The following is a 26,722-nucleotide window of genomic DNA, read 5'->3' on the forward strand; positions in this document are numbered from 1 at the left end:
CTTCCGTTCCGTGAGTTCCTTTAAGAATTCTCCAGCTTTGATTTCGGAGAGGAAGACTCGTCTTTTGCCCTTGTGCAGAACCTTTAGTCTGGCCGGGCTCATAAGATAAACTTGTGCCCCTTGTTGTTGGAATGGAGAAATTAACTGGCGCAGCCTCCATCGTCGTTCAACGGTTGCGTGGCAAACATCCGGTTTTGCAAAAACGTAACCCCATTCGCCTCTTTCTGCGAGTTTGGTCTTGCCTTATCGTAAATCATGTGCCTCAGTAGGAAATTCCGAAAGAAGACTAAAAAGACCCTGGGTTTTTCACTGGTGTGGTTTTCTCCCCGTCTTGCCTTGATGTTAAAAGGGAATCTGGGGGCCCTTTGTAGCTCCAACTCCCAATTCCAGTTAGTCTCTGCAGGGAACGCGGTTCGCAAAAGTTTGACTATGTACCCTCTGGGGTCTTCTCCTTCCACCCCCTCCGGGATACCCAGTAGTCGTAGATTATTACGGCGTTGCCTATTCTACTGGTCCTCTAGTTTGGTCATTACGTCCACTAGGCATGCCTCATGCGAGCTCCCCTGTTCTTTAGCCTTTGCAGCCTCTACTTCCAGTATCTCAGTCCTGTCCTCCACCATCACTACACGGTCTCCAATATCTGTACACGCTTTATTAAGCTTCCTCATGCCACTTTGCAATTTCTTAGCTGCAGCTTTAGCTGAGAGGTTGTCTTAGCGCACTTCCTCCTGAAATTGCTTAATGGAATTCAATATTGAGGCCAAGGAAGGCGCTTCCAGGTCGCCCTTATTCCTCTCCGGGACTGGTGAGGCCGTCACAGATTGTGGTGCACTGGCAGTATTTCCGAGCGAAAGTAGGCTTGGGGAGTCAGTATAGTCCCATTTTAACTGATTTCACTTTCGCCTAGATTGTCTCTTCTTCAAGACTGTATCGGCCGTTTTGCTTTGTGCGGTCTCATCCTCACTGCAGCCCTCCTCTGACAGAGGGTCTTCCGTTGAAGAGGAGCTTTCTTTGCCAGTATCTGATATAGACCCATCTGATACAGAGTAAAAATATTCTGTACTAGGGTCCGGTGTCTGAGGCGGTAAAATCGCGGGATGGATTAAGGCATTCAGGTTCTCTCCCTGCTCTTTGCCACCCTCCATGACCTCTCTTGTAGAAGTTATTAGCAGCTCATTACCTTCCACTTCATTTTGCCATGCCTCTGCTTCTAGGCCCGCTACTTGTGAGTCCAGTGGTGTTTGGGTTACCTCCTCTATAGGGGGAGCTTGGGGGCTAATGTTCAGGCGATTTTTACTGCCCGCATTACCCTCACTAGCAGTTGTAGATACAGTTCGCAATACGGGGAAGTGTTGGCTAATTGAGGGGGGGTGGCCGGAATTGTCCGAGACAGCCTCCTTTGTGAGGTTAGATTTTGCCACAGTTTTTTTAATTGCCCCCAAGTCCCTTTTACCATTTGTTGGCTGATCTGGCGTCTCCCCTTCATTCTGCATCGAGATCAGCTTCGTTTTCTGTCCTCTAGTTGTCATCCTCTTTTCTGTTAGCAGCCTGCTCCCGTTTGCCTGCCAAACTTGCTGCCTCACCGTCACCGGTATTCGTTTACCGAAGACTGCGGATAATGCCGCTGTCAGGTTGTTCCGATTGTTGGAGGCGGTGCGGATGATCAGGCAGAATACGGCACAAAACTCTGATCGCCTACGCGAGGTTCGGGCTGCTTTAAATGTGTGCATGAGTCTGGGCCCGCTTCTAGATCGTTGCTCCCCGCATCCACGGCTGCTCTCTGTCTGCCAAGCTGTCAGGCTGTCGCTCAGCGCGATGATTGCCGAGCCTCAAGATTCTCCCAGCATGCAACAGTGGCGAGGTGGCTGGATCGCGGCTCCTCCTCACACAGGCTCCATCACTGCTCTATTCCCCCATAAACATCTAATATTTTAGAGGGGGCTGTTTAACTGGAATTGAGTGCATATAAATGCACTGTTATTTCAGTCAAGAGAAAAAAGGAAAAATAAAGAGTGCAGTACCACATCAAATTACTGAAGTGTGCATCTCCGAATTCACATAGGAGCCACACCATCCCGAGTGCTGTAGCACCGGTGTATTATAATTATATCAGAGAGCAATTTGGATAAGGGAAGAAAATTGTTAGTCTTGGCTTTATTTACAGTTTTTCCATCACCCGTGGACACAGAATATATATGTTACATTTGAAGAGAGTCTGCAACCAAAACAAAGACAATAATTTTTTTTCCTACGGGGTGCTGTCTATAAAAGTTTCAAATTAACAGTTGTAAGACAAATTTGTAAGACAGGTAGTTTCCTGTCCAGGGAGTTTTTTCATTTATGAATTGGCGTCTACTTGACAACCCAGGTGTTTTTAACAGTTTTTCTTACTGTATTGTTGTTTATAATGATATGTATTTTTATTGTATATTTTTATCTATGTGTGATATAATCTAGTAAATATGCGCATTCGTGCTTATACACTCTGATTAGAGCTTTTATTTGCAAACTTGGGGGATAAGTGGAATATTAGATATGCATTGGTATGATTGCAGTATGAAAGAATAAGTGTGCAACAGGATTTCCAAAGGAAAAATTTGGTTTTAACTATCTATTTTACCGACGCCAAGCTAATTGACTATTTAAACACTTTTTCTATATTCATTGCATAAGCCTCTCCTACTATGTGGAGATTTCAATTGTTTCATGGATGTAGGTAAGAACATTCTTCCTCCTGCCTGCTTGGTACACTGAGAAAGTGGCGAATTGGGCAGCAGCAGGCTGATGTATGGATGGCAGCTTATCCAGCAGCATGGGACTATTCATACCTCTCTCCTTAACATACAATACACACCTGCCTAGACTTATTTTCTTCTCCTTGCAGCTTGGACGGCTGGCACCTATTGTAGAATACTTAGCCAAAAGGCTATCTGATCACAATTCCTTGTTAATGGCATTGCAATGGGGAACAGCTCCAGCCAGAATCCCCACAATACATCCACCCTCACTGGAGGATGCTGTATATAGAAACACAATTGCTGATGAGATTATTCAGTCCTTCCACGCTAACGAAGGTTCATCCGGAGATACTCAATGAATGTGAGGCTTTTTAGACCTTCATTGCCCAGGGTTGAGGCTGAACTGTGCATATTGGTAGAGGAGGCACAGGTGTCAGAGGCAAAAAAGCAAGTAATAAAATACAGCTGATGACACATACAGAATGGCGCAGCAGTTGTGATCTCATGAATACAAAGCCCAAATAGCCGGGGACACACTCAGGGGTGCGAAACAAGGCTCTGTTTAGCAGGAGTAACTCCTACTGACACACAACACTCCACCATAACCACATTAAGAGGCTCAGAGGAACACTTCTGCATACCCAAGCAGACAAAATGAGATGATTGCCACATATTGTAAGTAGCTATACTCACAACTAAAAGACCAGACCCAGCATTCTTAGATGTGCAGATACGAAAAACAAAAGTATGTAAAATGACACCAGAACAAACAACTGATATAGGAGCCCCTATCCCACTGGAAGAGATCAGTATGTTTGCTCTCCAGTTAGTGGCAAGGAAAAAACCCTAAATTGCAGGTCATGCCGGGATTTATCAATGATGAACCTAGGCTGCCTGATGCAGAGGAAAGTAATATCGAAAAAGATACAAAGGGTACTCCAATCCCTAATACATTTGGATGAGAGCAGATTTGTCCAATTACGAAGTACCTCACCCAACAGCCATCAGATTTTCCATGTGTTGGAGTGTTCGTCAGATGGCTAAACACAGGCAGCTGTGGTCTCCATAAAATTAAAAAAGGAATTTGACATGCTAGACCTCTTCGGAGTCCTCGAAAAAAACAAAGGCAGACTTGGATCCCCTCACCTAATCACGACTATTGTGTGCAAACTGAACAGCCCAAGCCAAGACAGGAAATTTGTGTCAAAGCTGTGGCTTGTACAGCCAGGAACCAGGCAGGTTGTCCCCCTGTTCGCACTACTGTTTGCATTGGCCATGGAACCTCTGGCTAATTGTGTGAGACCAGACTGAGTGCACCATGAATTAGGCGTGCAAGGTCACACACTTGTCTCCTTATATGCTGATATCACATATTTATGGGACAAGAAAGTGGGGCTACCACAAGCGCTAGAGAAATAAGAAGAGTTTGGGAAAGCATAGGGACCACGAGTTAACAGGACAGAATTGTGCCTTTTTCTGCTGATGGAAGAAGAACTCAGGACTCAGCTTTTGCAGTGCAGACCTTCCACTATCTGGGGATCGGGTATATAGGCAGTCTGCTAATGTGATAGATGGTAACTTAGCCAAAGTGCTTGCTTCAGCAAGAGCATCGGTGGACTTTTGGACCAGGCTGCCATTGTCAATGCTGGGGAGAGTTGGATTTTTCGGAACAACACTCCCACCAAGTATGTTTACTATGTTGCAAATATACTAGCCATACTTGACAACCCCGTCTTCCGTGATCTGAATACGGTGCTGACTAAGTAGATTAGAGAGATAGTGAGGTAGAAAGTAGCATCAGAAACACTCTTCCTACCCATCAATAGCGGCAGTCTGGGAGCCCTTGTCTTCGAGGCATTTACCTGGTAGCACAACTCCAATGGGTGGCGGCGTAGTTGTGCCTTGCAGGCACAGAAGTGGGCTACGTACTAGCAACATTAGGCAAAACTCTGGTGGCAGAGGACTTCTTTGCGAGTGGATTAGGCAATAAGTAATTATCAGTCTTGGTGACTACAACTAATCCCAGCTGGACCAGATAGTGCCCACACCGCCAGCGCTCGCTCCGCACTGCGCACGTTAACACTTATATACCAAGGAGACTCATGAGACATATTTGTGGGAAAGCAGTGGTGCAGGTTTATTTCGTACAACAAGTAGCTGATAAGGTGGGTCATCTTACAGGCGATCCAATGCGGCAGCCCCTCGCTGACCCGCATGCCTAAGGAGCCATCTTGCATGGCGAGTCGATGCTCTGACGGTGCAGTAAATTATCACTTTATTTCGTTATACTCCTGCCCCCCCTGTCAGGGCGGAGCGATGAGGCACACCCCCGGTCGGTTCAGGCCCCCCGACCGTCCGAAGGACTACCGGGGCGCCGACGCTGTTTCCTGGAACCCCCTTGGCTCCAGGTTCTTGGCTCAGGCACCCTTACTGTGCCAGGCAGAGGTATTTAGACTGTATCCTTCTGCCGCAGAGGTACCCCTACTGTCCATCTGCTTCCAGATCGCCCTGTACTCCGCCACAGCTCTGGAGGAGGCCCCCGTCGATGACAGAGCCCCCCCACCACCTAGCTACTTTCGGCGCTGTTTAGTGCACCTTTATCATAGTACCCTTCCGTTTTATCTCCGTATTGGTACCTGCCAATGAAGATTTCTTGCTATGGTTCTCAGGTCATGCTCTCAATTACATAGGCCACACCACTTATGGATATTTCTTAGAACGGGTCTTAGGACACGCCCTTAGTTACATGAGCCGCACCTCTTATGGGGATTGCTTAGATACGGTTCTTAGGCCACGCCCTTAGTCCATAGGCCACACCTCCTACAGAGATTCCTTGGGTACTGTTAGTTGTTTTTGTCCGGACATATTATACGGGGGATCGGCTAGTGACTATTTGCATTATTGCATCTGCTGAGAATGGAAAACCAGTGATATTCGTCCCCGCAAAGAGGTGGGATTACGACAGTTATCCTGTAGTCAAATCATTTACTTGCTGCATGGGCACAGTGCTGCAATAATCATGACAGTGATTGTCCTGGCAAATCACTGCAAGATCATTATTTGAGATTGGTTAGAGCCAACTAGCAGATGCCCGTAACTGTCAATGTCTTTCCCAGTTCTCAGTTTAAAGTGTTTGCCATTATTGCAGTGCTCTCCTTGTACCTGTGTTTCGTACTCTTTGGTGCATGCCACGCCACTTCCCTCTTATAACACACTGTTTGCTATTTCTCACGTGTTGTTTACCTTTGCACTTGCACAAGTGCCATCATTGCCTACGTAACGTTTGTTCTTGTGCCTGGGTGTCTGGTATGTATTGCGTACTATACCTCTAATTATACTGTATGTTCCCTTGCAACCTGCACACTGTTGTACTGTTTGCTACCTCCTGCATTTCATTTACTCACAATTGTCACTCTTACCTCATGTAACTTGTCTGTTTTTGTAGGTTTTCCCCTGTCATTTACTGCAAAGTTTCTTGCCCGTCATTTTCTGTACCTATTGAGTCCCACTCAGGGTGACGTGTTTGCCGACCATGCATGGCATAATCGATTTTGCAGTGAGGGCCAGGAAGGTGGCTGTGCTCCTGCTCTAGCGAACACATTGAGAGGTACTGAAAGTACCGGCGGAAACGGTCTGCTCGGGCTGCGTTTCTTGTTGTTGTTCAGAACAATTAAGTGCGTGTCACAGTGAATGATAAAGTGAATGGCGGGAGTGCATAAAAGGATCGGCGTGGTACCCCCGGGGAGCCACAAGCAGCCTGTGAGTTCTGAAATCAGACTGAAAACCGGAATTTACACTCACTTTCACAATCCATAAATACATACAAACATCCCATGTAAAATCATGCGCAACCTGCGTGCGTATGCTTGACCATGACAATATTACTACATGTATGCAAATATGGGTGTAGTAGATATATAGGAATAAATTCATTGAACAAAATTATTGCGAAGTCCAATGCATAAATGTGAGACAAACACAGCACTGTGCATCTTAGTACCGCACAGCGCTGGACACTGTGCATTTTAACAATTATGACAGTTCATGTCCTGGCCAATCACTGCAAGGTCATTACCTGGAATGGTTATAGCATGGCCTGGCAGATACACCTAGCACTCCCCATCCTATGTGCCATTTGTTGCAGTATTATCCTTGCACCTGTGTGTCGTACTCTTTTGTAACTTGCCCACGTCACTTCGCTACTTCTCAAATGCCGTTTGCCTTTGCTACTTGCATAAGTGCCTATTTTGTTTGTTCACAGTTGTCACTTTTACCTCATGAACTTACGTCTGCTTTTATAAGTTTTTCACCTGTCATTTACTGTTCCTATTGTGAAGCGCTCTCACGCCTTCGGGTAAAGTCTGCGCTATATAAAAACGCCTAAATAAATAAATAAACGAAGGTGACCTCAAGCAATTGAAAGACTACCCCCACTCAGGACGACGTGTTTGCCGACCATGCGCGCAAGTGGCTGTGACTCCTGATAAAGCCCTTAGTGTTCAGGATCTAAACTAACTATCATAGTTGGCGGGTGTGTTTCCGCTTACGAGAGGACCTCGCGTCCCTGCTCCAGAGGTGCGGCTGCTACTCCTTGCGACGTGTTCCAAGCGTGATCTGAAAGAACAACATAAATTACTCGTTGTGTACACTTTTGTTTGTGTTCCAACTGCCTCACACGTTCCTCCAACTGCCAATGCTGTTTTTTATTCATCTGTTTTCAAAACCAAGACATACATAAAATTGTGTCATTTACAATGCCAATAGCTCTAAATTTTGCAAAGGCGAGACCGTTGCATTGTAAATGCGTGTTATCTCTTCTCATACTTGGAGGAAATCAACATTGTAACTGTTGGGTAAATCCCCCCTGATTAGCCATCATTGACCTGAAGATTGCTTCGGAGGAGTGAATCACCATACTCCAACTCGACCTCCCCTGGAGGACAGAACGGATGGCAGTTTTAAAACCCTTTCTCTTCCCACGAGTCATTTATGTGCCAAGAAACTGGACTCTGAACACAGGCACATCACCCCGGTTGGGAATAGCCGAATGTTTACATCCCGCAGATGTCACGCGCAGTGCCATGCCTTCGGCTGCTGCACCTTTGCTATCACCCGTCCTTTGCGGAGCCAACAATGCTTGTGAAGGCGGGGGTGACGCTCCTCGACACAGGATGTTCGATGAGACTAGGCCAATATCTGTACCATGCTCACTTGCTGTCTACCAGTCTGTCCCTCCCACAATAATAACCGTGTCATTTGTAAAACATTTTAGAGGGAATCTAGGTCCCTTGAAAACCATTGGGAATCTTAAGAACTGAGAGAGTTGTTTTCATACTAGCATGAAGACCGTGGCCCATTACCGTCAGAGCATCTCGCCCTTACCCGCCCTTGGTAGGGCGGTATACTCACACTTTGTTCCAACCTGACTCCCTGCACCGATCATACGAGGGCGTGCGCGACCATTTAGTTAGGCCATATTCACAGAGCATAGCTCGGATGGGAAGGCACCCATACCCTTCGCGATCGGACTACCGTGATTACCATTCGGGCATCCGGCAGACACCACACTGGCCATCAGTGTTACAAGTCCCCCCGTGCTAACGTAGCCAGGGTACACCCCGTGGTTCATTGGTTGTACACAGCGCATGCCAGTAAATCTCACCCGAGGGTGGGCAAGGCCTCGCGTTAAGCAGTGCTTACGTTACCTACAGTGTCCTATTCTGACATGGAGGACCAAGCGTATTAGCTTTTTATTTGCCGCAGATCACTAACAATTCCCCATTGATCAAAATTTCCGAATGCGAGCGATAATCCTGCCGAGATTCGATAGGTCAGAGGTCACAGCACGACATAGCTGCAGCAGAGACATATCGCATCAGGTAGCTCCGCTGCCTTCAGATAGATCGGCATTCCTATCAAACGTTTGCAAAGCAGGCTTAAAAGCGAGCACGCTGCAGGCTCCTAGGGTTATGCTATTTCACTTTGAGGGCAACGAAAGTCCCTGCAGATGAGGAAAAGTGCTGGATACAGGTCCGAATGGACGCTAAGACCTTTAATATGGGTTAGGCGTAATTAATTACCGAATGCCTGGGTAAAGTATTCGTACATTTAACGGCCCACGCGTTGTTTGCGCTGCACCTTGCGTACACTAATTATCCCATAAGAAAATTAATGTATGCGGTAATCAAAACTCACTTATATGCATCCCAGAGGTGGTTTTTCTGCACTGACTGTTGCTTAATTTTATATGTATCACAGAAGTGGTGTTTCTGCAGTGAATGCTGCTTATTTTTCGCCCGATATGTACCCATACAAAATTATCAAGATGCGAAAATATAATCCCGTGAATTGTGCATTTGGGCCATGCCTTAGTTGCTTCGGCTGCAATGTCCGAGACATTCGAAACATTGGGGGGGATGACCCGCGCGCGCTTCCCACAGAGCGCCTAACAAAAAGGGGGGGGGGTTTCAACGAAGGACCGGTAATGGCGGTCGCATATCTGGCGCTAACACGGTCCCCCCGCCAATGCAACAAGATCACCCATAGTTCAGGCCGCCTAGTGCATAAACCTTCAAGCATCGACCAAACTATTTAGAGGCGGCGGCGGTTTGGATAGGAAAGAGAATGTGCCTAGAAAATGGTGACGACTGTCCCCACGTGATTTCTCAATTCGTTAGGGACAGATTGAATCACGAGCCCGGTAAAATTGTTGACGGCCGAAAATTCCGGCTTTAAACAAAACAAGAATATAGGATTAGAAAACAGGACGTAGATCCATTGCCCTGTCTTACTCCGAGGGGCGCGCGAGTTCCGATGGAGCGCGAATAGCGCTTCCGATCGTGCAAGTTAAAGCCCGCACGAGTCGCAAATTAAAGCCCGTAGTCGCAACAGACACTGCGATGAAAGCTTCAGAATAGATTCCTCCGGAATAACTTTGTTCGTGATAAGAGGTGGCATTCCATTTCCGCTACCCGGCGTTCACCGCAATAGAGGCTGCAAAGTGAACTGCTGTGTCAGATATTTGCTGCTTTAAGGCATGCACGAATTAGGTAATTTTCTTCCATGTCTCTGTGCCTTGGTTTAGTTTATTTAGTTTGGCCTTATTCTGCCTTAGACTCACGTTTCTATGCCTGCTCACGTGCGTAGGTCCAACCATGTTTGAGTATATGCCTAATGCCTTAGATTGCATGCAGAGGCTTTCTGGTTCCATTGCGTGTAGCGGCATTTTCAATTCTGACTAGGGGGCCCCGCAAGTGTGAGGCACCCGTGAGGGGAGGCAGGGGGGGACCCGCCGGACAACTCGGGAATCGAAACCCGGACCGGACGCCAATTGCGACAGTCGGCCTGAGACCCCCCACCTCCCTCCAAGGTGGGGGGTGGGGGGCGGGGGGCAACGAAGCTCGCACGGACCTCACACAACAGATCAGCTGTTTACATTAACATATGTTTTGCGCTTCCAATTTAATGGCGGCTGCACGCCCTCGCTGTATTTACATTAACAACGTTTTTTATATTTGTTGTTAAAGCACCCCCCTGCCGTACTTTAACTTTAATGCAGTCGCTTTTCTTTACGGCGGCTCGCTGTATTTATTTTAACACAGCATTTGTTTTTATTTTGCTAAAGCACCCCCATGCCATGCCCCTTTCTGTAGGCGACGCTCGCTGGAATCACTTTAAAAAATACACAACTCCGTAGGCTGTGGCTGCGTGCAGTGTGTGGCGTCATTCCTAGTGCCCTCTGCCTACGGTAAAGTGCAGCATTTTCATTTAATTATTTACGTGCAGCTTGTCGTGCCAGCTTTACTAGCGCCGCACTCCATCACCTTTCTTTCATGCCCGGCGAGGGGAGTTCTTGCCTTTCAAAGCTGTTCTCCACTTTGGTTGCTATGCAGCCTTTCACAGCCACCACATGCCCAGGCTTCTGGCATTCTATGACTTAGTGAAAGTACGGTCACACATCTCGTGATTGTGAATACTCGACCAGGGTCTTAGTTAGAATCCTTGCTCTCTATGTTTTCGTAATTTGGAAGAGGTCAATCAGAACACCGTCCGGCCCTGGTGCCGGGTGTGGTGGAAACTAGTCCTCCAAACAAATGGACCTGGCCCACATGGGAGGGGGGACTAACCTCGTCGCTACCCCCAGACCACGGCAATGTTGTCCTGCAAGGCCTTTCGCGTCGCGCTCAAAACGGGCCCCAAAACCGACGGCATTTTTTCATTGCCCCAAAACCGACGGCATTTTTTCATTCTCCCCAGACCCGAGGGCGCGCCACTAAATGTGGTCCCATTGCTCTAAAAGGAGGAGCAACTGGACGTGCTCAAACGCCCGCCTGCCCATGCGGTCGAGACCGCACTTTGGCCACGACTTACCCCCCCTGTGGTAATCACCACTGGGGCCCCGTGCGACCTGGTCATGCCCAGGGACGAGGCCGGGGGGAGGCGAGACAGCAGCACATACCTGGATAACGACGGACGGACGAAGGACGATGCACGACGACACCCGAACAGCGCAGAGCAGCCCAAGGAACCGACGCGGGGAGGCCGAGCAAAGTTGTTGGGCCTGCTATATACCCCCGGGAACGCCCCATCCCTAGAAGAGCCCTCCCATTGGCCGTTGGCGAGGAGGGCGGCTCAGGGGGGGGGGTTGGCGCGCTGCAGGCTCCTCTCACGCGACGTGTGGGACTAAGACGCTGTCTCGCCCATGCTCCCCTCCGTGTCGCGCGGCCAGCGGCATATCTGCAAAAGATCGCTAAAGACAATGCTTACTGTCCAGAGCTGCCGCTGCAGTGCCTCATTACAATCAGACTGGTGGCACCCACGGCAGACATCGATCACCAAAGTAGAGCAGATATTCGAGTCAGGATAGCAGAGATTAGTGAGGAACTTGGACTACGGCCAGTCACATGCAGTCAGATTGTTCTGGCATTAATCGAACAATGACCTAGAAAAGGACAAACTCATTTTTAACTCTGGGGAGGCAGCTTTACATGATATCTGGATTATATAGTGCACTTAGGTGCCCGCAGGGGCAGATCAGATAAATGAGATACAAATTCGAAGGAGACCTGGGGGAGGAACTTACAAACCGCAAATGGGGCGGCAGCTCCAACACGTACCAGTATTTCCATAAATGGCAGATGTAAGCTACTGCAGTTCAGTTACATGCACAACACATTTAACCCTAGAACGAGCCCACACCACGTGTTCTAGTGTCGCACAGAGGTGCTCCAGGTGTCAGGCAGATGAGGCTGCTTTCCACCATATGGTCAGATTATGCTCTGAAATCAAGGAGTACTGCAGGAATATCTGCGAACAGGTCACCAACCTGACTGCTGAAAAAAATCTCTAAAAACACAAGTTGTACTTACTGCAATTCTAGGGATGGTTTTAGCAAGAAGGGTGATAGCCATCAAATGGAAATACGCAAAAACCAATAATACAGAACTAAGCTTAGACACTGCATTAGCACCATAACATACCCCCACCCCCACGCTTGTAAAGAAATATGTGCTCAACTCTTTAGCCAGAGTTAAGACTGGCATGAGACTCCCAATTACTGAGTCAGACACAAAAAACACAGTTTATCCCTAAGTTTTTTCTTTATATGCTCTTACAAACTTTTGCTTTTTTTTTTATTCAGCGTGTCGATGTACTACACTACGTTGATTGGAGTAACTTACAGGAAACACAACAAATGTCACTAAAGTACAGTAAAATTACGACAATGAATAAAGTTATTTAAAAAAAAAAAAGAAAAGAATGATGATAGCGACCTGCATGACAGTTGCAGTGGTAGAGCTGTAAATACATTAAACATTCCTGCTTGTATTGTATAGCTAACATCTTGTCTGACAAGAGTCCATGTTCAAACAAACGTTTATCTCCTAGTCAGTTAACACTCATTTACAGGGTTGGGTGGGGCGGTAGGCTAATGGCTCGGTCAAGGTGTGGAACAGTTCTTTTTAATGGATGTCTTTTTGCAGGCTTCATATACCTGAGCAAAAGGATGCGGCTGAGGCCCAAGAGATGGAGCCCACACAGAGGAAAGCAGTCTTCGATTCTTGTGACATGACACCTCTGAAATCTAGGCAGGCTCCTTTTCGTGCACATAGTAATTCCACTGAGCCGTCCCGGACAGGCTCAATGTGAAGAGTGCCAGCTCTGCTCTCATCGCATCCCTTGCCTCGTTCCAAAATAGTGAGGAAGCCTCGTGGAGCTGCTGCTGGCGGCTCAAATAACACTTACTCTCATCCGTTTTAAGGTCTCGGCCTAACGAAAGCAGCGCATGCGCTGCTCTTGTCATACGAGGGCTTCTTGGAATCTATACGATTCCAGAAGCTTGCTTTCTGCTCCGCCCGTGTTTTGCATTGTGCGCGTCCTTTTGCGACACCAATTATGCAAAACCGGGTGTTCTAATTGTCCAGGAGGGTTTTTAGTCCCTCCTGGTTACCACCCTGGCTCCTTTTGGCCCCGCCCACCAGGATTGCATATTTTACTGGCGGCGGGAGACAGTGTCTCATAATTAGCCGCTACACACTTTTTTGTTATCTTTCGGCTTTGGCAAAGGCAGCCGCGTGACTTTCTTTGCCAAAGCTGAGAGTTTGTTTCAGATTGCAACGTTATTAACTGCATTTGAACTGCTGAATGCTAAAGCTGACATGGATTGCAAGGAGCAACGGTTTGCTCGGAGCCAAGTTCAGTCCTACACTGACTACTTGGCTTCTTTGTTTCACACACTACAGAAAACATGGTGAAGGGAGGGAGACGACTTGGATCTGCGAGGCTTGTCCCCTTACGGTCTGGCAGCCGAGAACCAATTTCCTGGGTTGCTGTTTCGTTCATTCACTCCAGGATCACGCATTGGCTGCTGTTCTTGGCAGCGTTCATGAGGGGGTGAATTTTTAAAGCCATATTAATATTGCATTGGTGGAGGGGGTTGCCATGGACACCGGTAAGTGAGGTTTCAAGTGCAGCGCGCAAATAAGGTTTCTTGTCGTAGAATTTTAAGTAGTATTAGGATTTTTGTTGTGGAGAAGGTACGACAAAACGAACGCATTGGATGAATTCATTTTATTACCTGTTTAGTATTGATTAGTCGCTGCGCAGTGAACTCGAGATTTGGGTCAAAGGTCGTCGCCAGCGACCAGGCTTTTCATTCGCCGATTAAAGGCTGTTTGTAGCCCTATGCATTAAAAGTGTTTCATTTTGTTCTTTTCTTTGGTGATGAATTATTTAGGCAACTGAACAAGAGCAGTTTTTTCGTACCTTCAAAATGTTTTTGTTTGTTGGGTAAGAAGGCCGGATGTTTTTTTCCCCTCAATCCAGAAACTGCTGTTCTTTTTCCAATCCAAGGAGGCATGTGCAATCTAGAGTTGCTTTCGCTTTCTCCTCCAGTTCAAAACAGGGTTGGCAGGTTGGGAACCGTGTTACACACTGGACGTGCAGCTGTGGTACAGCTACCTTTGCGGCTCATTCACCGCCCACGCAACGAACGCGCCAGGAGGTTCTCATAAGGAGGGCAGGGCTCCCGCAGTGCGGGAGCTCGCTTGTTTTTAAAACTATACCAGGACTATACCAGAACCTGCTGCTTGTCACCGGTTACTAGTTACTAGTTTGCCGCCAACCGACTGCTGTCACCGCGAGGACTACAGCCCCCAGCTACTTTTGCGGCGCGCTCACCGCCCACGCAACGAACACGCTCGTAAAGAGGGCCGGACTCCCACAGCAGGACAGCAGGCCCGTGCAAACCCGAAGGAGGCCGGGCTGGGCCACACTGTTGATATTTTATGATTCAGGACATATTTACTGATCTGTGTGAACAAGGTACGAGGGCACAGTATGGTATTGTTACCTTGGGGCGGGATTAAACCTGTATCAAATCATGAGTAAACGTAAATCGCTATCAGGGCAGGGTGTGGTAGGAACTTTAGATGCCTTTTTACTAAGGGCCGAGTCGGCATTGATTCATGAAATCGCACTCTCGGAGCATATATTGTCATTAGAGCCTTACTTTCCTCAAAATCGATTGCCCACAATTGCCCCTGCAGTTAACAATGATCCAGTAGCTAATTCCTATGAAATAAACAAGTCACATCCTTTGATAACTGAACTGGAAATTATCAATGCCCCAGAGGTTTCTGAGGCAACTAACAATCAGCCCAAGCCAAATATAACCACAAGGGGTCAGAAAGCTAAAGCCTTCAAGGGAGTAGCCTTGCCCCACCATATAAGAAGAGGAAAGGGCAGGGCCTCAATAGGCAAACTAACCTCCCATCAAAGGCGTTGGGACGTAAACCCAAATCTGCTGAGAGATTCTACTCAGGGACATACTGCAACCCCATAGGATACTGCGTTATCAAATTCAGTCCTAATCCAGGAGCAGGAGGACTTCTGTAATAAATTAGTATTGACTGTGTGAGTTCTTTTGAACCCACTGATGCAAAAGCTAACTCAATTGGAGGAGAGGCTAGTTAACTTGGAACAACTAGTAAACAGTGCTCCCTCTATCTCTCCCGATTCCTGTCAATGCAGAATAAAGACTGTACCTTCGAGTAGTAATGGGGACCCACTTGCCATTCAACCGGATGGCATCCCTGTGAACTGGAGTTTCTCAACAACAAGTACTCTACTCTTCTAATATTTCTAACAACTTGGCCCGGCCCAGGTTGCCGGGGAGAAAAGCAGGGTCCCCTTCATTAAACCAAGTGAGGTCACTTCACCCGAAACAGGGCAGGCCCACAGGGCAAGATGATCCAAAGGGGGCCCTCTCCAGTAGGGAGGATTACATATCCGGAGTTGGAGGCCAGACTATAAGTAGCCCCAGACGTCAAGACTTGCCTAGGGGAAATCTGCTAGGTCCAAGGAAGCTGTATCTTGCCCCTGAAGCAACACCATATACAGTTGTTGTGGCCAATGTTCCTCCTTTGCCGTTTGGCGACGTGGAACATTGGTCAACATTGAGAAACAAGTCTGCATTTAGTAAGCGCAAAGACAGGCATATCTAATGAGCTATTTACAGATTTTAAGATGGCATGGCTGAATGATTGGATGGGAAGTTCTACCAAGTAATTATCTGGTGATTGCATTGTATTAACATTTAGGCCACCAGGTTTGGTTCAAACCATACTAGATGGGGTGGGCAACTGGCCCGTTAGAGCTAATGGGGTAAGCATCTTACCTCTGGGTTTCTTCTATAAACCACAAAGACTCCCATATACAATATACTTTGCAGGAAATCTGGTCTATAGAGGCAAATCATATAAATGGTTTTAAAACATTTCACATGCAGACAGTGAAGGGCTTAAGGGGTGGCCAAAGGGCGGGCTCGGTATATACATTTTTAATAAGTTAGCCGTAGATAAAGTCGAGTCATATTTGGGGGGTAGCTATTACCAGATAGTCAAAATGTTTTTGAGTGTTACACAATGCAATGCTCTGGTTAACCTCTATAACAACATCCCACCAGTTGAACTCAGCAAGGTGGTTAAAAAACTTGGTGATGATTTAAAGTCTATCTGTAATAACGGCTCTAAAGTTATAATTTTAATCTTGGCAGGTGATTTTAATTGTGCTCTGTGTCCTTTCGAGGTAGCAGAATTTGTGGTTTTATCAATGAAGAAGGTTTGTGCAATACCCATTTTTGCCACTCACCGGCACGGGAGTTGTTTAACAAGTTGCTTTTTAGCACTGAACTGGGTTTTGTAAATGAATTATTGGATACACCTGTTCATATGCCTTATACTTTTAATGGAAGAGGCTTAGCCTCAACTATAGCCTTTATGTTAGTCTCATGTAATCATGCCTCTAGGCTGCATTATTTTAAGGTTGGTGATAACTCTTTGAGCGACCATTTTCCCCTCTGTTTAACAGTAAATATCCCACTATAGGAGCCCAAAAGGGGCGCCAATGCCGCCCATACCACAGGAAAGATAAAACTCGACAAAACCAATAGCTATACTTTACGGTGGTCGAAAGTGGATCCTGTTGCGGTGACAAAACAATTGGTAATGATTTGTAAATCCTCTTTTGATACTTGTCTAATTGAATCTATCTCTTATGATAGTATTCTAGCGTCCTTTCTTGAAATATCAAATGAGGTCAGGAATTTACTAACTGTCCAGCACCGGAATAACTGGGTGGTTCAATATGAAATGCATACAGGCATATTCCAATCTAAAGCAGGAGCTTCACAGGCAGCCCCAAAGCCCTTATAATGTTAGGCAGGCGATACTGGTCTATAGGCAGACTAATAAAGAAAGAAAGTGTGCCAAGAGGAATGATGCTTGGGAAGCTCTCCACAGAGCGGCGCAACAGAAAGATAGCGCTGCCTTCTGGAGAGCAGTAGAGGCCCCGTTTCTACTCCCTGGAAATGGTTCTTCAATACAGATTGCTATATCCAAGGATTCTTGGATTAAGCATTTTTCAAGGGTATATAACGGACAAGGAAAGCCTGCTATGAAATCTAGTGTTATAGTAACAGAAATTAACCCCTTCAGCGCGCGCGGCGCAAATTTTCGCGCTGTGCTGAAGGTTCTAATGAGCCAACGGGTTGAGCTGTGCTCATGACGGAACCGTTCCGTCATGAGCACAGCTCAACCGACGCTCATGACGGAACCGTTCCGTCATGAGCATGGAAGGGGTTAATGACAACGTAGATCTGCAGTTCACTTTGGAGGAAGTGAACAGAGCCCTTGCACTTAGCATGGGTGGAAAGGCCCCCGGTCCGGGCGGTATCCCAGTGGACCTGTTCAAGTCTAATACTATTCTGTGGGGGCCTATTATAACTCAGGTCATTAATACTAGTTGCCAAGCCTTGCTACCAAAGACTTGGGTAGAGTCTATTATCGTCAAAATGTTTAAAAAAGGGGACCGTCAGGACCCCGGCTGTTATAGACCAATATCTTTACTTGACTCCATGGTAAAAGTGGCAGGGCGTGTTATCCTGGAACGTCTGCAAGATTGGGCAGAGGAAAGTCGGGTTCTATCCGACATACAGTACGGTTTCCGGGAAGGGTAGGGAACAATCAAACATAGTTCAAATTTGTCTATCTTGATGTGGAAATAAACGAGCGAAAAAGGGAAGACTGTTCTTGGCATTCATGGACCTCACTGTGGCCTTTGATTCTGTAAGGCATGATAAACTGTGGGAGGTCCTCGAGGCTGTGGGGGTTGATGCGTATATCATCCTTTTTCTTAGACGTCTCTATACTATTGCATCAGTTAGCGTGCTCTTTGGTTTGAATGGGGAGCATACAGCTGCATTTCCCATCAGGAGGTGGGTCAGACAAGTTTATGTCCTGACCCCCTTTCTTTTTAACCTTTACATTAACAGATTCGAAGATGCTTTACTTAGGAAGAGACAAGACTTCCCTTAAGCCGGTGACCGACCTATACCTGCTCTCCTCTATGCGGATGACGCGGTTTTAATGGCCCAAGAACAAATCGATCTACAGATGGTCCTAAATAGTTTTACTAACTATATGAAGGACCTTGGTCTTAGTATTAATATATCGAAGACCTATGTCATGAGATGTGGCCCAGGAAGCCAGAGGTCACAAGACATGTTTGTAGACAGCCAGAAGCAAGCCTCGACGAAGAGATTTTCATATCTTGGCATTTTATTTAACCATAATGATTTATGGGCCCAAACTATATCTACTAAAAGGCTGGTGTTTATAAGGACAACAGCTGCCCTTGCATCCTTTTCAAAGAAATTAGGCAGGAAACCGCCAGCTGAGCTCATTCAAATTTATAGAGCAAAGTGCATCTCCACCGCGATGAATGGAGCAGGGGTGTGGGGTTTTGCCAATACCCACCCGCTACAACTTGTGGAAAACTCCTTCTCAAGGTATATTTTATCTGTCCCACCAAGCACACCCTCTCATGTCTGCCATGATGAGTTGGGCCTTTCTTTTATGTCAGATCTTATAAAAATGAAACCCATACTTTTGTGCCATTGGATTTGGTCGAAAGAACAGACTAAGCTAAATAGGGAGATCCTGCAAGACAGTCAAACTGGAAGGGGCCCTATAAATTCCCTGGGTAAGGTTTGTAAGTGATTTTATGACGGATCTAGGTCACCTAGAATATTTCACCGACCCAGGGTCCATGCAAAGGATCTCCAGGAAAGTACTAAAAAAAGACGGACTCCAGGTATTGGACACAATAAGAGTGTCAGGGGAAATCTTAAAGCCCAGTGTTAAACATCATCAATTGGTATTAACTACTATAGGGATGGAGCCATATTTATATGTTGTACCTGGTGGTCTTGATAGGTTGCTTTTAACTAGATCTGTTCATAGACTCGTCACCTTTCCAAAAATAATTGATTGGTTACGAATATTGCAACTATGGCCATGTGATAAACGCTCCGACCAACCTACTATTCATTTAGTTTTATTTTGCAAATGTTATACAGACTTAAGGAAAATGTGAATAATTCCAATTTTAAAACAACAGGGGTTGAGGCAATGTCGCCCATCTTTTATTAAACTTCAGGTTTTGGAGAACGAACACATAGCCTGGAGGTTAGCCATGTTTTTGAACACGGTGCTCCACCTAAGAAAAAGTATTATTAATGATGTATTATAATCAAAAGGGCACTCACCCTCTTTTTAGATAGCTTATATCACTGCTATGTTATTTTTTTTTTCTTTTAATTTGTTTTATTGTCGGCACTTGACTATTGTATTTATTTTGTGTAATTTAATGGTGAATATGGTATATTTTGCATGTGCTTTTATGATTGTTAAAAAACAGTCGAATAAAGCTTTCCCTGACTTGACTTCCATTTCATATTTTTCTTGGGATTGAGGCATAACAAGCATAATTGATAAAGTATCACATTTAATGTGCTCTGCTTTTTCTGGCCCCTTTCCCTTATACATTTTAGCAGGTTTACACTGCCAAAATCTGTGCGTGGAAAACAGCTGAGGGACAATAATGATCACACTGTTCAGAATTCCGATCCAAGTACAAACGCCTGCTTGATCAAGGGTTGGAATGTAACCCTCAGCCTTTAATCAGGGACTACGGATGAGGGTCATGCAATCGTGAGAAAGTAGAGTGGTTCAAAGTGGAGGAGACTGTGGATTGCAGTGAAGGGCTAGAAGCATTGTCTAGGTGTTCAGTGAAGCTGTAAGTGTCAGAAAGAACTTAACATGGTTGAAAATGTACCCTGAGGACAGTTGAGCAGTGAAAGCCCTGTCTTTAATTTGGAACATTGGAACGTTGAAAGTTGCCCTGGAGACAATGACGTGGCTCAGGGCAAGTAATGCCTGGTATGACCCTGCTTCTTTAATAATCCAGTGCTTGTATTTCTGTTTCTTCCATTTTCATTCAGAAAATTGTACTCTCCAGGGGTGAAATATTCAAATAGTCTTACAGCCCTTCCGCCTCTTGTTATACTAGATGTTGTAGGCCCTCTCCCTTGTGATAGACCCTCACCTGCCGCTTGGTCCTAGAATTCAGGTACAGGCTTATTAACAAATCGGTATAGTGTCACCAGTAGGCTATTATGCTGTATTATGTACCTCCTTCCCTGGGAACCGTGGTTAAATGACAGGAAATGCCTTCATACAGATGCATTTATTTGGGACATTGGTGAAATTGTGTTTCCTATGCTGGGCTGCCCTGTGAATATTCTACAGTACTTAAATGGAAACTAAGAAAAAATGGATACACTCATTCACAGTAATAATTTATGGATGTACCAGATCACAAACACGCCGTTTTAGAGACGGCTTGTGCTTGCATTCGAAGGTGGGCCAGTTAGTAGTATTGGGGGTGAGTTCCAGAATCTCCATATATTCAGAAATGTGACCCTCCCTCTAGGCCTACACCTAACTGATATAACTTCTACCATATTCCATAGCTGGACTTGGCACTCGGAGGAGAAACGTCTCGCCGTGAAGGGGAGAGTCAAGCAGCACTATCCGAACTGAAAAGTAGGTTTGAAGATGACGAAAAGGCATATAAACGCAAGCTGGCAGCCTATCAAGAAGGGCAGCAGCGCCAGGCCCAGCTGGTCCAAAAGCTACAAAATAAGGTATGACAAATTACAAGAAGGCCGACCTGAAAATATTGGGGAAGGGAGGTGTTGCACATGGTTTTCAAGAATTCCTCAGAACCCAACCTCATGTAACTTTGCCAAAGAAAATACATATTTTATGTAAGTTTTACCCTACCCCAAAAAGGTAAATATTTGGTGATTTCTTTATGTGATTTATTGAACAACCTGGATGGCAAGTTTCTTTGTCACTAGACCTCCTAACTCGGCTGCATTCCCACAGAGGAATATTGTTTAATATACATTTCCAGTTACATTACAACTTACATTTGCTTGAACCGAACATGAGACATAAATAGGCATAATCGCTAACAGAAAACAAATACCTTGACTCCCGTTTAATTTTTCAGCTGAATCTGGCCTGTTTTGACCTTTATATTCCAGATGAAGGGAACGTTTGCATTAATGTAAATCGACCAACAAGGTAGAAACGTAATTGTCAGTAAAGGGATGTACTCGAATTCCACACATAAGTTTATCAGTCGATTTGGGCATTTAATCTAGCTTCAATTTTGAAGGACACCCGTGCTGGATTGCAACACTTGGGCCCAGAAATATAATTTGACCAGTGTGAAACTCGTCACATTTTTTTGCGCAACCTCTATGCTATGTCCAGCTAAGAACTTTGCTGCACTACACCTCCCAGTGCAGCGCACATGGGCTGTTTATAAGGAGATGCAGAAATGCAGCCTCATAAATATTTGAGGTGGGGTTCTGATTTGCACCTCATTGTGGACTGATGTGGATGCAGGGAAGGAGTAGTAGACGTCCCTCTCCGCATTCACTGGCCTTTTGCTGCTCCAGTCCTGCCCCTTGAAGGGCCAGCGACTTTGATGCGAAAATAATTGACACCTTGTGAAATGGGCATGGAGAAGCAGGCAGTGGTCAATAGGACTGTTCCCTGGTCCACACAATGCCACCCTCTGTCATTCACGGAGTGTCATATGCGCCTGGGGAATGGTGTCTCACCAGGTAGGAAGCAAAGCAGTGCTCTGATTGCAGAAGCTGTGACAAATTATTGACGCATTTGCTTGCGAGTTGCATGATAGAAAGGGCCGTCTGCAGCCACTTCACCTTACAACTCGAAGGAAGTACATTATTCCTCTCCTGTCTACTCAATATTCCAATTTCTTATTCTTTGGTATTGCTCTTTCCTCTCGTTACAATTTGGTTTTACTTTTTTTGTTTTAATGTATTTTTAATTTAGCTCACCCCTCTCCATTCTTCATACCAATACCTCATCCCATGTGTCTTGCCCTCTCACTTCTTCAGTTTTTATTACTGCTTTCTCGTGTCTTATTTCCTCTTCGTTTCTTTTACCACTAACCAGTGCTTTAACTAGAAATATAGAAGAGCAAGTACTTACTTTCTGGAGTGCCTGTTTGCTCCTGATAATTGCCTGTAGTCTCGTATTAAAGGTATTGCAGCAGTGCTGAGAAGTGCAGGCCCTCTTCCTTTAAGATTAAATACATACCCGTACTCAGTACCGGACAGTCCCTGCTCATTTAAAGCACTGCTGCTAACATCACGATTGATCTCCATTACCTCACTGTCCTGTTCCTCCTTTCAGTCATTAGGATGTGATGGTGAATCTGCCTTCACCGACAGGCAGTTTGTGACCAATGCCAATCCGTATACTAGCTCCTCCCAGGTAAGTTTATTCAGATCACCTACCCAGAAGACATCCTGTTAATTTATCTGTTTTTCAGGCAGGCAACCCTTACACAGATGTCAGGATCGATCACAACATGTTTGATGTTTTTCCTTTATTCTCAGCTGAGTGTTCGGGCCAAATTGTTAAGAGTACCTTGGATTTTTTTTTTATATATCGAAGAAGCTTGGAAAATAGTTTTTTGAAGTGCAAAAAAGAAATTCACTGCAGAGGTGGCATGCTGAGTTTAAGTAGCGGGGGTTTCCCAGCGACACTGCACTATCTATGGGGCTCAGACAGGTACGGGGGCTGCTTATGCTGCCATGTGAAGCATTCAGAGGTCCATGCAAGCTTAGGACCGGAGGAAAGGTAGCCAGCATTAAGTTTTTTTTTTTTTTAAGATAGGACGTTGTATAAAGTATACTTCACTTAACTTTCTTGTCAGTGCGTCGGTTGAAGTCAGGCAGAGGGCAGGCCTCAGGTTTGATGCCTGTTAAAAAAAGAGGGATTTAAATGTTAGTCCTGGATTGGTTAAAGAGTACAGTAGCCATGGCTTTTTGATTTGTTACTACTCGAGCTCTTTATTCATTGGTCATCTGTGTATGTATAGATAGTTCAGCACATTTTGGCTTGGGGCTTATTTGATGTAGCGCTGTGGAGAGAAAACGAGTTGAGAAAATGAGACCTCCCTTTGTACTGCTGATATCTCAGATAAAGAGTTATGTGGTGTTGCGCTCAACTCAAAGCGGACTTGAGGAAGTACTATGAGGTTCGAGAAGAGTTGTCGTTGAGCGATTCCGGAATATTCTTGTACCGAGGAGAAAGAGTGGTACCGCCGGAAGCCATAATCCCGGCACTATTGAGACAACTTCACGAGGGACACCTTGGCATTGTGAAGACGAAAGTCAGGGTGAAACAAATGTACTGGTGGCCCGGCATGGACAGTCGGATAGAAAGGCAAGTGAGAGAATGTGTCCAGTGCCAAGGTGCTGATAAAATACTGAGACCTTTGAGACCTGCGCTGGGAGAATTTGACCGTCCCCAAAACCCGTGGGAAGACATAGCAGTGGATATCCTAGGACCGGTTCTCGACGACAGAGGCATAAGCAAATACTTGTGTGTGGTCATTGACAAATACTCGAAATGGCCCGAGATAGATGTGCAGGAATCCATGGACACGGACAAGGTGCTAAAATTCCTCACTTCATTGTTCTTGAGGGAAGGAATACCTAAGACTATATTGAGCGACAATGGCCCACAGTTCACCTCGGACAAATGGATCAGGTACATGAAGAGAAATGGAATAAAGTCCAAGCACACAGCAGTCTATCACCCAGCATGTAATGGACAAGTGGAGCGGTTCAACCGTGTGCTGATGGGGTCAATACAAGCGGCCATAATGCAAGGTAAAGAGTGGGAAACTGAAGTCCAAAGCATGTTATGGGCCTACAGGATTACTCCGACGGTGCTAGGGTACAGCCCTTTTCAGATCTTGAGAGGCCAGTTCCCCTTCACTAGAGACAATGTAGTGTGGAGAGAGAAAACTGTGACTAGTAAATGGTCTCCAGCAGTGGTGCAGCACAACCTGGAAAAAGCTCAAAAAGTGTACGCTGCACACTACAACAAGCGACGCAACACCAAGGAAGTCCGGCTGGAAAAAGGGGAGTGGGTCAGAGTCAAACTCCCAACTCTTCAGAAGAAGGGCGAAAGCAAGTACAGCAAACCATTACAAGTGTGTGAAGTGTATGGTAGAGCGGCCCTACTCAGCGATGGGAGAGTGTGGTCCCAAGACCGCATGGCAAGAGTCAACAGGATCATGCAATGGCCGGCGATCAAGGTAGAGGAGCAACAACCCGGAGGAGAAGATGACATACAGATGAGAACAGATACTCAGGAGGAACGTCAGGGTGACAAGGGACAATGAAAAGAATGCAGGAGCGCAGACAGTGGAAGAATCAAGAAGCAACGGAGCCCCGGCTGGGGACATGGAGGACAGTAACCAGGTGGACACTAGGAGCCTCCCTGAGGAGGTCAAAAGTGAAGAAGCCGACCCGGTAAGACGCACCCGCACCGGGAGGGCAGTCATTCTGCCTCCCCGTTTCAAAGACTATGATATGAGTGACTATTGAGGTAGAACCCTGCTGTTGTTGTTGTTGGTTTGAGAAGGGGGAGATATGTGGTGTTGCGCTCTAGTCTACTGCAGACAGCGCGATGACGCGCTGCGCAGTAGCTAGTGCGTGAGACGCGCGCATCGCAGAGGAGGCTGAGTAAAAGCGCGCGAGGACTTTCATGATAAGCGACCGGAGCCCCAGGCAGTGATACGCTCGGCGCTCTATGGGAAATAGGCTTTGAATTGTAAAACGGTTAATAAAGACAGGAGTTAACCTTTAAGTCTCTCTGTGCTTTGTGGGGACTGGAACAACATTACAAGTTAAGTCATGAGATAAGGATTTGCTCAGTAGATTCTACGCCTCCTGCGAAGGAAGTCTTTATGTCAGCTTGTGATGTTAAACTTTTCATGGAGCAAGCAGTGACAAATGTGTTAGTAGTAGAAAGCTTTAAACACCCATCACAGCAAAGATCAAACGGCTACTACAGATTCTACTTCCACTGATTAATAAGACGTTTGCTATTCTAGCCATGTCCAGTGTCTTCACCAAGAAGAGTTAGAATCCATGCTGCAACAATTGAGAGAGAATTTGGGTTTCCCAGAAGACCGCTTCAGAGACGAGCCTGATTTGCTGATCCCACAATGTGATAGACCTTCAAGTCCATCTCTCCCTCTGCATGACAAATTAAAATTTCTTATTCTGTATGAGTAGCGGATTTGTATCATCTTACTATCGAATGATTGATGCAAATGATTTACTCTTTGGTAGAAGATGACAAGGTTCTGCTTCACACTATTATAATAGACTCAATGCTAGTCACTCTGACTGGTCCCACTACAGTCAACTCAGAAGCGTGTACACCAGTTAATCAAGTGCTTTAAGTAAAGCATAAGCTGGAAACAATTATACTTCCTTTTGCAGTGTATACTGTGTTTTCCCGCAAGTTAGAAGTGACGGAACCGTTTTGGCTCCAGATGGACTCCATTAACTGATTACATGAACGTTCAAAAGTAGGGAAGACAACATGACCCGGAATACAGACTTGACAGACATGTACTTCCTGTGGAGCAATTGATGAAGTCCCTATATACAAATAAAAAACGGCACACACTTACAGGCCCCATGGCACATACGATTAAGATCTGGCACACGGCACAAAGAGCCCTGGGATGGGAGGGAGTACTTACATTGGCCACCCCGCTCTGGGAAACACGCCGCCTTGGCACCCTGGCTAACACCAAGGGATTCAGGCAATGGGATCTCATCGGCATCACGAAGATAGGGGATCTGTGGATTAGGGGAGAAATCTTATCCTTTGCAGCTCTACAGGAAAGGTATGGAATGGCGGATACTGAACTATACCGATACATCCAAATTAGACATGCATTACAGAGTGCAATCCCACAAGGCACTAAACTGGCTGACTCCTCTCCACTTGAAGACAGACTCCTTACTGACTACTTAGATAAAAAAGCTATATCACAAACATATCGCAAACTAGTGAACAATCTCCCGGATCCTATGGTTGTGCTGCGTAGCAATTGGGAGGTGGAGCTAGGTGACATAGAAGACTCGGATTGGATGGATGCGTTGGCATCGGCCAGGGATGCGGCGATTCCGTCCCTGCTAAAACTAATACAACTTAAGGTGTTACATCGAATATACTACTCTCGCACCATGTTACATAGACTGGGCCATGCGCCTGATCCAACCTGTTTATGGGGTTGCGGACTAACAGGAACATACTTTCATATCATATGGGAATGCCCTAAAATACAAGCTTACTGGGAACAGGTATTAACTGAGCTCTCAGAAGTGGGCGAGGCAGAGATCCGGCTTGATCCCGGATGCTGTTTATTAAACATTTGGCAGCCGACAGACCTCAACCTGGGACTACAGACTTGGGCGATGCTTGGGTTGGCAATTGCAAAGAGAAATATTGCTACGAACTGGGGATCTGGAATAGTGCCCACACAGACACAATGGGAAAATGATATAGATGCAGCAATGATGGCGGAAAGGGCAGTCTATACCCATAGGGCAGTCCCTAGAAATGGTCCAAGACATGGGGGAAATGGAACGAATCCCGAGGGAATATTTGTAAGCCTCCACAGCTCTCAACTAACCCTGAAACTAGCCCATAAGTTTTCAAAGT

General features: G+C 46.0%; 1 protein-coding gene across 1 annotated transcript in view; it reads left to right on the top strand.

Annotated features, from left to right (window-relative positions):
* CROCC2 (ciliary rootlet coiled-coil, rootletin family member 2) overlaps positions 1-26,722 on the top strand; it is a 1,620,686-nt gene that overhangs the window by 165,397 nt on the left and 1,428,567 nt on the right. Inside the window, exon 4 of the mRNA XM_086944022.1 lies at positions 20,611-20,784. Within this exon, the coding sequence (XP_086800148.1) occupies positions 20,611-20,784 (174 nt within the window). The remainder of the gene's footprint in view (positions 1-20,610; positions 20,785-26,722) is intronic.

This window comes from Lissotriton vulgaris, chromosome 11 (genome assembly GCF_964263255.1).
Source record: "Lissotriton vulgaris chromosome 11, aLisVul1.2, whole genome shotgun sequence".
Classification (NCBI taxonomy): domain Eukaryota; kingdom Metazoa; phylum Chordata; class Amphibia; order Caudata; family Salamandridae; genus Lissotriton; species Lissotriton vulgaris.